Raw genomic sequence first — 13160 nt, 5'->3', positions numbered from 1 at the left:
GGGCCCTACATCCCCGGGCGGTGCGGATTTGCGTTGACTCGGCCGGCGAACCCGAGAATTCGCGATGCACCACGTCCCGGGCCACCATATGCGACGTTTTGGCCGCTTTCGTCGGGCTAGGTGGCCTCAAAAACGAGAAAAAAAAGTTTTGACATGCACCACGGAGGGACCCAAAATCGTCGGCCATGGTACACCAGCAACCACGGCGCGACTTCAACTTCGTCGGCCATGGCAACTTTTCTTGTAGTGAAAGCAAGGGGTAGTTGCTAGAACTCCTATTTATGTAGCCCAAATTTTTATGGTTGTTAGTTCATAAATCTTTGAAGACAATTGAATATGCATAATTTGATGATGCCATGCTCGTATTTTATTATCAACCATAAGCTCATTGCTACATGATATGATATATTCACTTATTTGCTCAAGGACGAGCAAAGGTTTAAGTTTGGGGAAGTTGATATATGCATTTTACATCATCAATATCTATGGGTACACCTAATCTAGGCTCCGCCCTAAAGGAATGAAACTTGACAAGATATTTACCATGTTGTGTAGAAATTTAAATACTAAGTAAATCCATGCTGCCCTCGGAAACGCTTGTCACATATAAGTTCACGCACGCACTTGAGCTTTTCCTCTTGCTGCACAGAGGATTGGGCATTGTCTCATTGCGAGCATTTACTTGTTGCCAATTACTTTCAGTACTTTATTTTATTGCAAACTACGAACTCAAAACACCAAAACTATTGCACCCTTTTACTGTTTTACTTATCAAACTTACTAACCAATACCTTCAGCTCCTCGTGTGTTCCTCGTGTGTTCGACGAACTTTTTATTGAAAAATACTACAATTGATCTCCTACACTTGGGAGCCATCACTCCTGCAACGACAACCACCCATTTCGCCTCCATGCCGATGGAGGTGGTGGGGCGGAACTTGTCTCAACCGGACCCTCGGTAGTGGCCACCTCGTGCACCTTGGAGTGTTTCGTTGTTACTCCCGTAGTGGATGGTCATTGCGATGCCCCTCTCCCTTCCCCACCTCGCCTGTGGCTGGAAGAGCCCAATCGACGGTGGCATGGTGCCATGGCCCAAATGCCCGAGCAAGAGTGGAGCCGTTCTGGTTTGGAACCTCCTACTTCCCGCAGCCCCAGCACGCCGGCGCCACCCTGGGGCTTCTCGAGCTCCATGCGGAGGGATTGGGGTGTTGCCGCCCCACGGGATCTTTGGCAACAAGGAGCGTCGGTGCGTCTACCCACACTCCGACAACTGTGCACTGCCCCTGCCCGTAGGTACCCCTGCTCGGCATACTTCGTCGGTCGTGAGGAATCCAACATCTCAATGTGGATAGGTTCGGGCATATGATGTGTCCAAATAGTACACTACTAAACTGCTATTGTGTCCAAATCTTGCGTGAGCCTTTACATCTTCAGATGCTTCTCCACTATTTCTTCTGTTCTTAAGTGTTGTATGGCTAGCATGATCATGACAAATATAGGTGGGCTTTGGTTGAATAACAATCTTGTTCATCTTTCATCATGAAAACTCTACGTCCTGCACATATATCCTTGGATGCTATTTTTTCTCCACTCACCTTTTCTGACTTTTGAGGAATGATGGGAACATTGTCATGGAAAACGTCCTCTTCCAACTACAACTTGAGGACTTAAACATTTATATCATTTTGTGTTCATATATCAAGCATCTTCTCACATATGTCCGTATGCGGGTCTGAGATGACCTTAATTATGTTTTCTTAAGCGGAGATCCTCATTCGCCTTGATTACCCTTGAAAAAGGCATGTTTAATCAGTGTGTATGGGCTCAGTCTGTTTGAGGGGAGTATGGACTCAGTCAAGCAGAAACATTCGGTCCCAGTTGAAAATGGCAGGCTAAAATGGCCGCTGCACTTGTAGACCATTCTCCCCACACACCCACACTCTTTCAGCCCATCCATCCGGAGCTCGCACGGCCTGCTCTTCCTTGCTCTGTTCCTTATTCGCTTCTTTTCGCTCTGCTGTTGTGTCTTGTTACAGAGCACATTCTTTCTTTCTTTTTTTCTCCTGAAATGAGGCTATTGTTGCCGGCATGTGCATTTCGTATACTAGTAGTACATCGTGTCATCTTCAACTCTTTCCGTCGCACTAGACCGAGATGTTCCACTTTGCTCCCGTGCTGACACCTGACCTGACAGCGATAAAGTTCAGTGTTCCTCTCTGTCGCATCTCGACACTTATCTGAACTCTGAAGCCTCGAAAACCAGACGCCCCAAAGTTCGTCCGAGGGACCGTCGAATCTAGCCAGGCCACGAGTAACCTAAAGCGGCACTCCATTAACGTCCCTTTTCTGCCTTCTCCATCCACCACGAAACATGCTTGCCGCAACGCAACGCACAACACATCTGACGCGGCGGTGGATCACCAAACCTGTCGCCGTCTGTCCACCCATCCATCGCTCGATCGGCCCCGGCCGCCTGTATCATAGGAGAAGCCAAGTTTGCAGGCAATGGTTTCCAAACCATCATCTAGGCTAGGCAGCGCTCTACTCTTGTATTATTCCATTTTCTCTCTTTTATGCGGGGACAAATTTGAAAATTCCCAACTTGGCAGAAGAGTTCGGAGCAACTCTTGCTAAGTGCGTCTGCCACTCTAGATCTGCTCACACTTACAGGCTCACAGCAGTAAAGGATCTTTCAGGTGCCAGTAGGTCCAATGGCTGCAGTCCTGCTAGTACTAGACAATATCAGAAAACGAAGCTAATGGCATATCATGTTTGCCACCAAGCAACGAACTCGGGACCTGCAGATTTTGGGAGATAGGCGACAGAACGCATCATGCGGCAGCACTGGTATTCAGGGCAAATCATTTGAGAATCGAGAAAGGAATAGATTATAGTGGAGTAGCATGTGATCGACACCCAATCTAATCATCAGTTCACGAGGAACAGAGTTCGGTTTTAATAAGTATGTGTGTTATCGACTCTCTTTAGTCTTTTCTGACGGATCAGATTCAAAGTCGCGAGATAAATTAGCAGCAACTGGATGGATGGGGGTAGATAACGACAAGTTGGGTGTCGTGTTGCAAACGCTAACGGTGATTAGTGACACCAATCAGCAGTCTTCTTACCTGTTAATTAGTCATCACCAGTGAACAATTGCAGCCTATTATAGTACAGTTTTTCAATTGCTTCTGGCAACCTTCTCCTTTCTATTCCAATCGTTTAGGCGAATGCAACACCAGCATTTATCCTGTCACATCCAGCAATAAGGATATAAGAGCATCTCCAGTCGGGTCCCCCAAATGATATTTGGGGGACCGCGGACAAGAAATGGGGAAAAAAAACTATCCAGTCGCGTCCCCCAAAGCTAATTAGCGCCTCATTTTGTGTCCGGCGTCACGGTAGAGACTCCATGTATAGAGTCCTGCAGGGACGCCGGACACATAAATAGCGTCCACATGCATGCATGCGACCCCTAGTCCCACATGCTTAGTCTCTTTCCCACACTTTCTCTCACCTACTTTTCCCGTATGGGGTGGTCCCTCTATTAAAATGCATGCATCCGGACGCTGTTTGAGAGACGCAGCTGGGAAGAGCCTCTTTTTGTACAGATTTTTGGTCTCTTTTTGTCCGGCGCGGTCCCAAACGTGCCCCAAATCATTTATGCCGGACGCTTTTTGAGGGACGCGACTGGAGATGCTCTAAGATTCCTTAATGTATGTATATTTTCAGCAACGAGATTCAAATTGGATGGCTTGGAAATAGTCACCTTCTCCATGTACGTACCTTCAGCACTAGTAATTTTTTGCCTGAAAGATTCTCCAAACTTTGCTTGTACTGCTTCCCTGGATGATTGCTTCAAGAGGCGAAAGCAGCTGTAGCACGGAATCTAGAGCTCCGCTACGCGACACATCGGTGGTATTTGCCGCATTTCCACCTGGAAAAGCCATGGAACATTCGGTCTCCTTGAATACCATTCTGTGCAGACTGCAGAGGAATTCTGTTGTGCAGCACGCAATTGCTTTTGTTTCTAATAAAGGAGAAATGCACTCCACAGCAACCGCTTTGTACTTCTGCCAATTGTCATCTTGCTTACTATCTTACCGGTAGAATTGTTGTCACCAATTCATCATTAACCATTATGTCCTGCAAAAATACACACAAAAACTAGCAAAACATGTATGGAGCTGTTCTTGTTGGTCCATACATCTCCTGGCCAATAACTAAGAATTATAATTGTGTTAGTTGCTCCCAATAATAGCCCACCTTCTCAAGTAAGCTAATCATGCATACCACCCAACGTAATGTGGATGTTGATTGGTCCTTATCCGGGAAAATACTACAACATACTCATGTGTGAGAACAAGACATTTTTTTTGAAACCGTGTGAGAACAAGACATTAATTCTAATGAAGAGACCTGTCGACAGTTTTATAGATAAAACAGTTCTGTCTCGTACTCCATACATTTTCTTTGACAACGACCATTTTAAGTCTCAACGCAAACATGTAAAAGTCTTAGCAGAGCTTCTTAATTTTTTTTGTAAATTTAGAAAGAAACAAATGATCAGCTAAACTAGTTGTCACACACCCCATGCATCGCCCTCCTCTGGCGGCTCGGGGGCAACAACCTAGATCGTCACTGCTTCATCCTCTTCTCACATTTTCGCCGTCTACTAAGTTCGGACGCATCCGTGTGTGTCTAAAAGTGGAGGGAGCGGTGGGGCTTTCCCCGCTTTGTGAGACAGTCGAGGCACATTGAAAGGATGTTAGTTGCGAAACCGGCATGCTTTGTGTGGCGACATCTTTGCCCTTGTGCGATATTGTGTGGTGGTACGTGAGTGCAGTATGGCTCTGCAGGGCGGCAACAACATATGTGTCTCGCAAGGCAGGATCTAGGACTAAGACGGTTGTGGCATACATACGACGTATCATAGGCTATAAGTTGTTGCGTCCCACATGATAACAATCGACAAGGTGCCGCAGGAGCGGTCAATAGCGATATGATCGTAGTCTCAGTCGGCAAATCCTCCATTAGCTCGCTTGTTATGTGTGAGTAAGCTAGTAGAGAAGTTTCTTCAAATTAGAGATGTATTCTCTGCTCATGAAAACTCATGGTTTAGTCTTATGGAAAGATCACATATCGTCGATCGTCCACACATCTTGTCCTTATTAAAGGTGTTGGTTCAAAGTTTTGCTTCATGGGTAATAGCTTTAGGTTTGACTTATAGTTTGATTGCCTAATTGGCGCACCGAGGACGACTTCTTGAAAGCGCTTGGAGCATTGCACCTTCACTAGGTCACATGTCACTCCACAGATGTATTATGGTCAGGTTTTTTAGATATTGAAGGAAAGGATGAAGAAAGAAAAAACATAGTCTCCTAAATAGTAGCTTAAATAGATACTTTTATACTTTATTTTACTTACACTTGCCTATAATTTATATAAGTAAAGTGAATCGATACTTCTTGTATCAAAATTTAACATAGTTTCTTTATATGTGGCAATGACTTTATCTTACCACTGCCGCATAGAATGATAAATGGGTCGGAGGAGAAAAAAATAAAAGTATATTTTCCTTCTCTTGGCTATTAGATGATATCTAAGTATGAAAGATAAAATGATCTATTGTACAACATGTCAATCTCTGTTACATATTTTATAGTTTAATATCAACCATTTCTATAATTTGATTCGCAAAAGAAAACCATTTCTATAATTTTAGGATCATGTAAACATTAATTGGTAAAGATAGCACAATATTAATTGAATAATTTGTTTTTTTTCTTATCTAAATAGAGTATCATAGCATAAAAATCCGTGTTATTATGAACATGTCATCACATCTCTTAGCACCGGTGTTAGACACCTTTTCTTTTCTTATGTTGACATATACCCCCTTCGTTCCATATCACTTATCATAGATTCATATGTATTTAGACAAACATCTCAATAAAAGACAAATAATATGGAACGGAGGCATACTAATACTTTGGCCTAATAGTGTGGATGCATATCTTTATGTCTATTTTTTTCTAAGAACCCATCTTTCTCGTGATTGGTGTTGACCAAGAAAGTGATAGAAATTGGTATTACGGTATTTGGTATCCGCGACCGATCCCTTACAAAATTATCATGTAAGAAGATTTTTAAAAAAATTACAGGTCTGTTTTTTGGTATCTATGACCGTTCGTCTTACAAAATTATATCGTATATAAGAAGAAAAAGTTAGAATACCTCAAATATTTTCTAATTTATTACAGACTTTATTTTTTCATCACTGAAGTACTATTTACTAGTAATATAAATAAAATATATGGTGTTGATTGTAGAAAAATGAAAGTGATAGAAATTGGTATATCTAGACGTAGTCAAACCACCAAAGATAGTAAGCTTTCGTCAGTATCCATTACGACGATTGTTTCCTCCGTTAATCACTATGCATCTCGTACATAATTGGCCATTTTTGACAAATCTTTTGGTAAGCTGCTGCTATGAACTAATCCCGCAAACTTCGTACATTGCAGAAAGAAAAGATATTTGTGTCTGGAGAGTATCAGTTAAAATAGCCAAGCCCACTACCGCGGGGTCTCTTGTCTTCTCCACCTTCCTCCCCTCCTCGCCGAGTCGCCGTCCCCTCGCTTTCAACCCCCATACCACGCGGAAGCAAGAATTCTTCGTCAGAATCCGACGCCGGGCCGATTTCTGTGGATTCCGTGCGACCCTTTCTGCGCCATGGACTTCTGATCCGTTGTTTCTTGGATCTTGGGAGGATTGGAAGGTGGGGGCTGGGCGTTGAACCGGCCGGGAGATGGCCGGCGGGAAGGAGCCGATCGAGGTCAAGTTCCGCCTGTTCGACGGCACGGATATCGGCCCGAGCAAGTACGACCCCGCCACCACCGTCTCCGCGCTCAAGGATTTCATCCTCGCCCGGTGGCCGCAAGGTGAGACCGCAGATTCCCGATTGATTTGGCAAGCGTAGGCCGTCCTGACCCGCGTGCTTGATTTGGTGGCAAAAGGAGATGTTCAGCTATGTAATTTTTGCTGCCATGCAGCTCCGTGGATCATGTATAGTTTTTTTTGTTACGGTTGTTGCGTGGTGCTTGCGCGGTTCTAGTCTTTCTCCTGTCAGATAAGTGTTATTGTTGTGCCTGATTTGTTGTTCTTCTCTTCATGGATACGCTTGGCCAATTGAGTAACAAATAACTGCTGCTTCGAATTTTCTCATCTTTAACACTCCTCTAGAACTTGGCCAATTGAGAATTTCCCTTTCATGGGCAGTTAATATTGCCAAAAATGTACATTATCTCGAGGTTTGCGGACAAATTGTGAAAGGATAATTTTTGGCAGCAATCGGTTTGATTTGGATCAAAAATCACAAGCTGAATGAAGGGACAGACAAGGATCGCTATTTTCCTTTCCTTTCTATAAAGACGCAAAACAAAGAGAGATCATTATCTGCAATTCTGCCTTTAGAGTGCATATTTGCACTCTGTGGATAGAAATCTGCTAGCACAGTGAACGCAGTTGCTTCTTCATCTTTACGCGGACTAAGGGTCCTTTGCATGAATATGATAGCAGGGGCATACTCCATATGTATCATTATGCTTAGCAGTCTGGTGGCAGTTATCTGATTATCACACTCATATGTATCATTATGCTTAGCAGTCTGGTGGCAGTTATCTGATTATCACACTCAGGTCAGGATCTTTTCTTGATATGCTATGCTGTACTTGGGTGAGATGCTGTCCTGAGTAAAAAACTAGAACTGTTAAAGTTGAATCATTTCCCAGTTGAATCAGCACCAGTAAGCAAACAAAGCACAGTGATATAACCACCCCTAATCTAAAAATGGTCTTTCTCCTTTTGTAAGGAGTTTAGACTTACTCATCTTTGTGTACGGCTTGATTTGAATTATGGCTGGGGATAGTTTAATATCATGTTTTCCCCCTCTCTTTGTCCCTTGTTTGATTAGGAATGGTAATTCTCTTGTTTGGATTTTTTTGGAAACTCACTCAGTGTGATGTGAACATGTTTTTCTTACTGATCTCTGAGTTTAATTTGTTAAAAGGAATTATTCTTATCTTTTCCAATGACAGATAAGGAAATAACTCCGAAAACGGTCAATGACCTGAAGCTCATCAATGGTGGAAAGATATTGGAGAATAGCCGGACACTGGCCGAGTCACGTGTTACAATAGGAGAGGTTCCTGGAGGTGTAATTACAATGCATGTCGTAGTGCGACCTCCACAAGCTGACAAAAACCGTGGTATTGCCGACAATTTTATGTTTTTATTTCTCATTGTGTTTCTGGTTCCATCGATGATCTCTTTTGCTCTTTATTCTTGAGATTGTATTACAACATTCAGTGACTGAAAAGGTTGAATACGATCAACTATTAATTGTAGAAACATCTTACTTGTTATCTAGTTGTTGTGCTCCAAAGATGCACACGCATAAGCATGAATCTCTATAGTTGAAATGATGCAGCCTGTAAAAGGCCCCACGTTTTTCTTCGGTGAGAAATATATTGCTTCTGTTTTAGTAGTGATTTGTTGATCACAACATATTGTTAGTCAAAAACCCTATCAGACTTTGCAACAACCTGAATCAAGGTTTCCTAGATAGAGGCATGAATATATATAGGTTTTGACTATACCACACATGGTTTTATGGTTCAGTGGTACTGATGGTTTTGCCGAGCTTATAGCTTGTAGTCCTTATGATTTATGAGGTTCTACCCAACCGTAAGAACTTCCAACTTTTTCTATGTGTTACCTGCAAAAAAAAGACTTTTTCTGTGTGTGTTTTATGCATTTCAAATAATATTGTATGTTCAAAAGCAAGAAAAAAATCAATTAATGCGCACAAAATCCTATGTTTGTAAATTATAACATCTGTTTCTAAGCAATTTAAGAGATGTAATGGACTTATGTTCTTCAAGGGCGAGTTCGTTTATGATGATATATATAGGGATGGTCATGGATTATGCATATGCCATCTAATTGGTTCAATATGATCGTGCTATGTGATGCTTGAAGTTGTCATACAGTAGTTTCTTCAACACTGCTTAAAGTTGTCATAATTGTTTTTTTTTTGTTGCATTTCCCCTTTCCAGAGAAGCAGCTCGGCAATTCCCCGAAGCAGAACCGATGTGGATGCACCATACTCTGATAAGACAACTTCCAGATGATGTACAATGCTTCTAGCTCTAGAATTTTCGTCTTGTTTTGTGTATTCATTTTGACATCCAGTTCTTGGAGCCACTGAAGCCCTAGAAATACATGTACTCACACCCGTCAAAGCATACTTGGGAGCTGCTGGGAGCCAAGGTTTCCACCTGCAAGGGAATCAAGGATTGGATTGGATGCTTGCTGCTGTATAAATTGTGATGTGGAAACAACTGTCTTTTTTTCGTTCTCCTTTTGCTATATCTGACATTTTATCGATTCTTTTTAGCCATATCGTCTGTCACGTAAAACAGGGAATATTGTACTGTTACTCAAATATATGTATATGTAGCTTGGGAAAGGAGTGATATATATTCTGCTAATGAAAAGAAAAAGAGGAAACCGAGAGGGGAAACTCTCATTTGCAACTAGTTGTGCCCATACCCCATTATCGGATGTCACACTTCCTAGTTTTCAAAAAATCTAGGACATATATTATGTTGTGTATGCATCTTTAAAGTTTCATTCAAAAAATTGAAAATATCTAGCCTGCACACAAAAGACAAATGATATGTGAATAGTTGTGGACTTTGGTCTTTTCTTTTTTCTACAAGTCACATATGGTCATATCTTGGAACTAGATTTTATATGTGCACTAGATACAACATAACCCATGCTCACGATTTTATTCCACAATTTTTAAAAATCTCAAAGTGCGACATCTGATAATAGGATGTGTGCGCAACTAATTACGGAACATTCGCACTTGATCTAGAGCCTAAGAGGGAAAGAAAGAAAACATATGGCCGTGTGGGTACTGTACATTTTTTTTTTTTTGAGATAACAACTGATGGAATTCAATCAATGGCGAAACCGATTACAAACGACTCCACAAAAAAGGAAAATACAATATGGACCCAGAAGACCACACACCGTACTCCCAAATCGCAATCAAGCGCATCGTCCTCATCGTCACCACCCAAGAACAGAGACCGAATCCGGAAGCCGCCCGTCTTCAGACACCATCGAGTCACCGCCGCCACCTTCGCCACATTGGGCTTTGAACACCGTAGGAGTGCCCACCCCGAGGGGTGAGAGCTAGTAATCTTTTCCAGACCATCGGGCAGGCGGGAGGCGCAGTGGAGACCAAGCAGAACCTCCAATCCACGGACCCCGAGCAGTAGGTCCCAACCATCGACGCCACGTCAATCCACCTCCTCCCCTCGCCACCATGGCCGGCCGGAGGAAGCTTCACGACGCGACAGTCGCATCTCAAAAAAACGACCCTAAAAACCCTAACGAGGAAGGCGATTGTATCGTCCCTTCCCTCCCTCGCCACCACGGCCGGCCGAGGGGAAGAAAGCTCTAACAACAGCCCTCCGACTCCCAAAGCTCCACGGCAGAGTCGAAAGACGACCGTGCCCGGAGAGACCACCCTCCCCAGATCCATCGATCTGAGAGGAAACCAGGCCAGCAGCTCGCCGGCACCGCCACACGTGGCCTTGCCGAGATGGGGACCGAGCTCCAGCACCTTTATTCTGACGCGACGCCGCCTCCACCATCTCGACAGCGTCTCCCGAGACCCTAGGGGCCCCTACCACCGGCGATCCGAAGATCCACCGCCAGTAGGGCGATCCATCGCGCTGGAAGCCGCTCCACCACCGTGGAGACGTCCACTCCGCCGTTCTCCCGCGCCAGCTTGTTGCCGGAACCGCCGGAGCCGCCGGAGACGTGCGTCGCCGCCGCCAGGGTAGCCTCCACCGCGCGATGGACGAAGCCCCCGCCGCCGCCGTCGCCGCCAGGGCTTTGCCCTGCGGGTCTTCCGGCGGCGGCGAGGAGGACGGGGCGAGGAGGGGGGTGGCAGCGGCCGGCGGCGGGAGATCGCCCCCGAGCCGCCTAGGGTTAGGCGACGCGGGGTGTTTTTTTTGGTACTGTACATTTTTTTGTTGCGAATGTGGGGTACTGCATTCACAGTTCTTTTATCCATCTCTGAATCCGTGTGGCACGAGGCCATTGACCGTCGGTGCTCAAGCAAGCATAGGCGACGAGACTTAGGGGTGTAAATAGTACAGATAATTTTCGATCTAGATCCGCATTCACATATGTTTTTGAGGATATATCAAGAACTTTTAGAAATCCACATATTATAGATGTGGATACTGATATTGATTAAGAGGATATTTGATGGATATGGATTATTCAACATTTTAAAGTATTATCCGATGTTTATCTAATAAAATTAGGTTAACCCCAAATACCCACAAAACCGAGCATGTTACCTCGACTCGTCGTGTCATGTTATTGTTAGTATTACCTCCACCGTGATGTGCTGCCATGACGCAAACTGATTTGTGCATATATTAATTATTTTTAATCATGTTGTATGCATAATTTTATTTTTATGTGTGACTTTTTTTTTGATTATCTGTTTTCGATATTGGTGCGCCCCAAATCCGAAATCCGATATAATCAACATTCATATATGTATCCATCTGTGGCCAGCAGTGGCGAGGTGGACTCCTTACCTTGTACGAACAATGTCATTTTCCCCTTCGAGCTTAATACAAAACGCGTATCCAGCATCTGTTTTGATCTAAATTCAAAAAATAGGATATGAAAAGAGTAATATCCGATCCCATCCTATTCATATCTGTTTAGGTCCGTAAGAGCATCTCCAACAGACGCGCTATATAGGCCGCGCGGCATAAAAACGTCCGATATAGCGCGCGCGGGACAGAATCTGGCGCTCCAGCAGGCGCGGTAAACGGCGCGGCGCTGTAAAAAATTTAGGGCGCACGGCTTTTTGCACAATCCGGAGCGGCATATCTGGCGCGTCGGCTACAGCGCGCGGCATCGCTCGTCCTAGCGCGAAAAGCCAACGGCTGGAAAATTCCTCACCGCGCCCGCGCCTTCATTTCCCCACCTACCGCCGGCGCGAAATCCAGCCGCCGCCGGTCGACTCCGCCGCCGCCCCCGCTTCTGCGCGCCGCCGCGTCATAGATCCGCGTCGCCCGCACCTCCTCCTTGCAGCGGCGGACATATCAAAAGGTGACCGCCGCCTTGCGTATGTTGGCATATGGTATACCGGCGGATCTTGTTGATGATCATTTGGCCATGGGAGAGATCACTTCTATCTTGTGTGTGAAGCGCTTTGTCGTTGCAATTGTCAATGTCTTTGGCTCCACATACTTGAGAGCCCCCAATGCTCAAGACACGGCAAGGCTTTTGGAGATCAACGCCAACCGGGGTTTCCCGGTATGCTTGGTTCCATTGATTGTATGCATTGGAGTTGGAAGAATTGTCCAGCGGCATGGCATGGACAATTCAAAGGGTACAAGAAGGATGCCACCATAGTACTTGAAGCGGTGGCCGACCAAGAGACTTGGATATGGCATGCTTTCTTTGGAATGCCCGGATCTTGCAATGACATCAATGTTCTTCAACGGTCACCACTGATGACAAGACTTGCAATGCGGGAAGGTCCATTGGTGGAGTTTGAAGCAAATGGCCACAAGTACAACTATGGCTACTTCCTCGCCGACGGCATATGTAGGATAACGTTGCATAGAAGACAAAAATTTTCCTACCGCGAACACGCAATCCAAGCCAAGATGCAATCTAGAAGATGGTAGCAACGAGGGGGTATCGAGTCTCACCCTTGAAGAGATTCCAAATCCTACAAGATGAGGCTCTTGTTGCTGCGGTAGACGTTCACTTGCCGCTTGCAAAAGCGCGTAGAAGATCTTGATCACGATCGCTTCCGGCGCCACGAACGGGCAGCACCTCCGTACTCGGTCACACGTTCGGTTGTTGATGAAGACGACGTCCACCTCCCGTTCCAGCGGGCAGCGGAAGTAGTAGCTCCTCTTGAATCCGACAGCACGACGGCGTGGTGTCGGTGGTGGTGGAGAAATCCGGCGGAGCTTCGCTTAAGCGTGCGGGATGTGGTGGAGGAGAGAGACCGCTAGGGTTTGGGGAGAGAGAGGGGGTTGG

General features: G+C 45.0%; 1 protein-coding gene across 2 annotated transcripts; it reads left to right on the top strand.

Annotated features, from left to right (window-relative positions):
- The first annotated feature begins 6566 nt into the window (after nucleotides 1-6566).
- On the top strand, nucleotides 6567-9457 carry LOC124693160 (membrane-anchored ubiquitin-fold protein 3). Of its 2 annotated transcripts, none has more exons than XM_047226623.1 (3): nucleotides 6567-6940; nucleotides 8096-8266; nucleotides 9116-9457. In XM_047226623.1, exons 1-3 carry the CDS (start codon nucleotides 6808-6810, stop codon nucleotides 9169-9171), a joined length of 360 nt encoding a protein of 119 aa, XP_047082579.1. In that variant the 5' UTR covers nucleotides 6567-6807; the 3' UTR covers nucleotides 9172-9457. The 2 variants fall into 2 exon arrangements, with proteins under 2 accessions (XP_047082579.1, XP_047082580.1); XM_047226624.1 differs by having other exon boundaries at nucleotides 6568-6940; nucleotides 8096-8263.
- Nucleotides 9458-13160: the final 3703 nt, after the last annotated feature.

Source organism: Lolium rigidum, chromosome 2 (assembly GCF_022539505.1).
Source record: "Lolium rigidum isolate FL_2022 chromosome 2, APGP_CSIRO_Lrig_0.1, whole genome shotgun sequence".
Lineage (NCBI taxonomy): Eukaryota > Viridiplantae > Streptophyta > Magnoliopsida > Poales > Poaceae > Lolium > Lolium rigidum.
The sequence above is the reverse complement of the archived record's forward strand: the minus strand, read 5'-3'. Positions and strand labels throughout refer to the sequence as shown.

What these genes read in the sequence shown, in the direction of transcription:
- LOC124693160 (XM_047226623.1), top strand. Translation starts at nt 6,808, where the DNA reads ATGGCCGGCGGGAAGGAGCCGATCGAGGTCAAGTTCCGCCTGTTCGAC. An exon ending in CCTCGCCCGGTGGCCGCAAG is followed by an intron (nt 6,941 to 8,095) that starts GTGAGACCGCAG and finishes TTCCAATGACAG; the next exon opens with ATAAGGAAATAACTCCGAAA. An exon ending in ACAAGCTGACAAAAACCGTG is followed by an intron (nt 8,267 to 9,115) that starts GTATTGCCGACA and finishes TCCCCTTTCCAG; the next exon opens with AGAAGCAGCTCGGCAATTCC.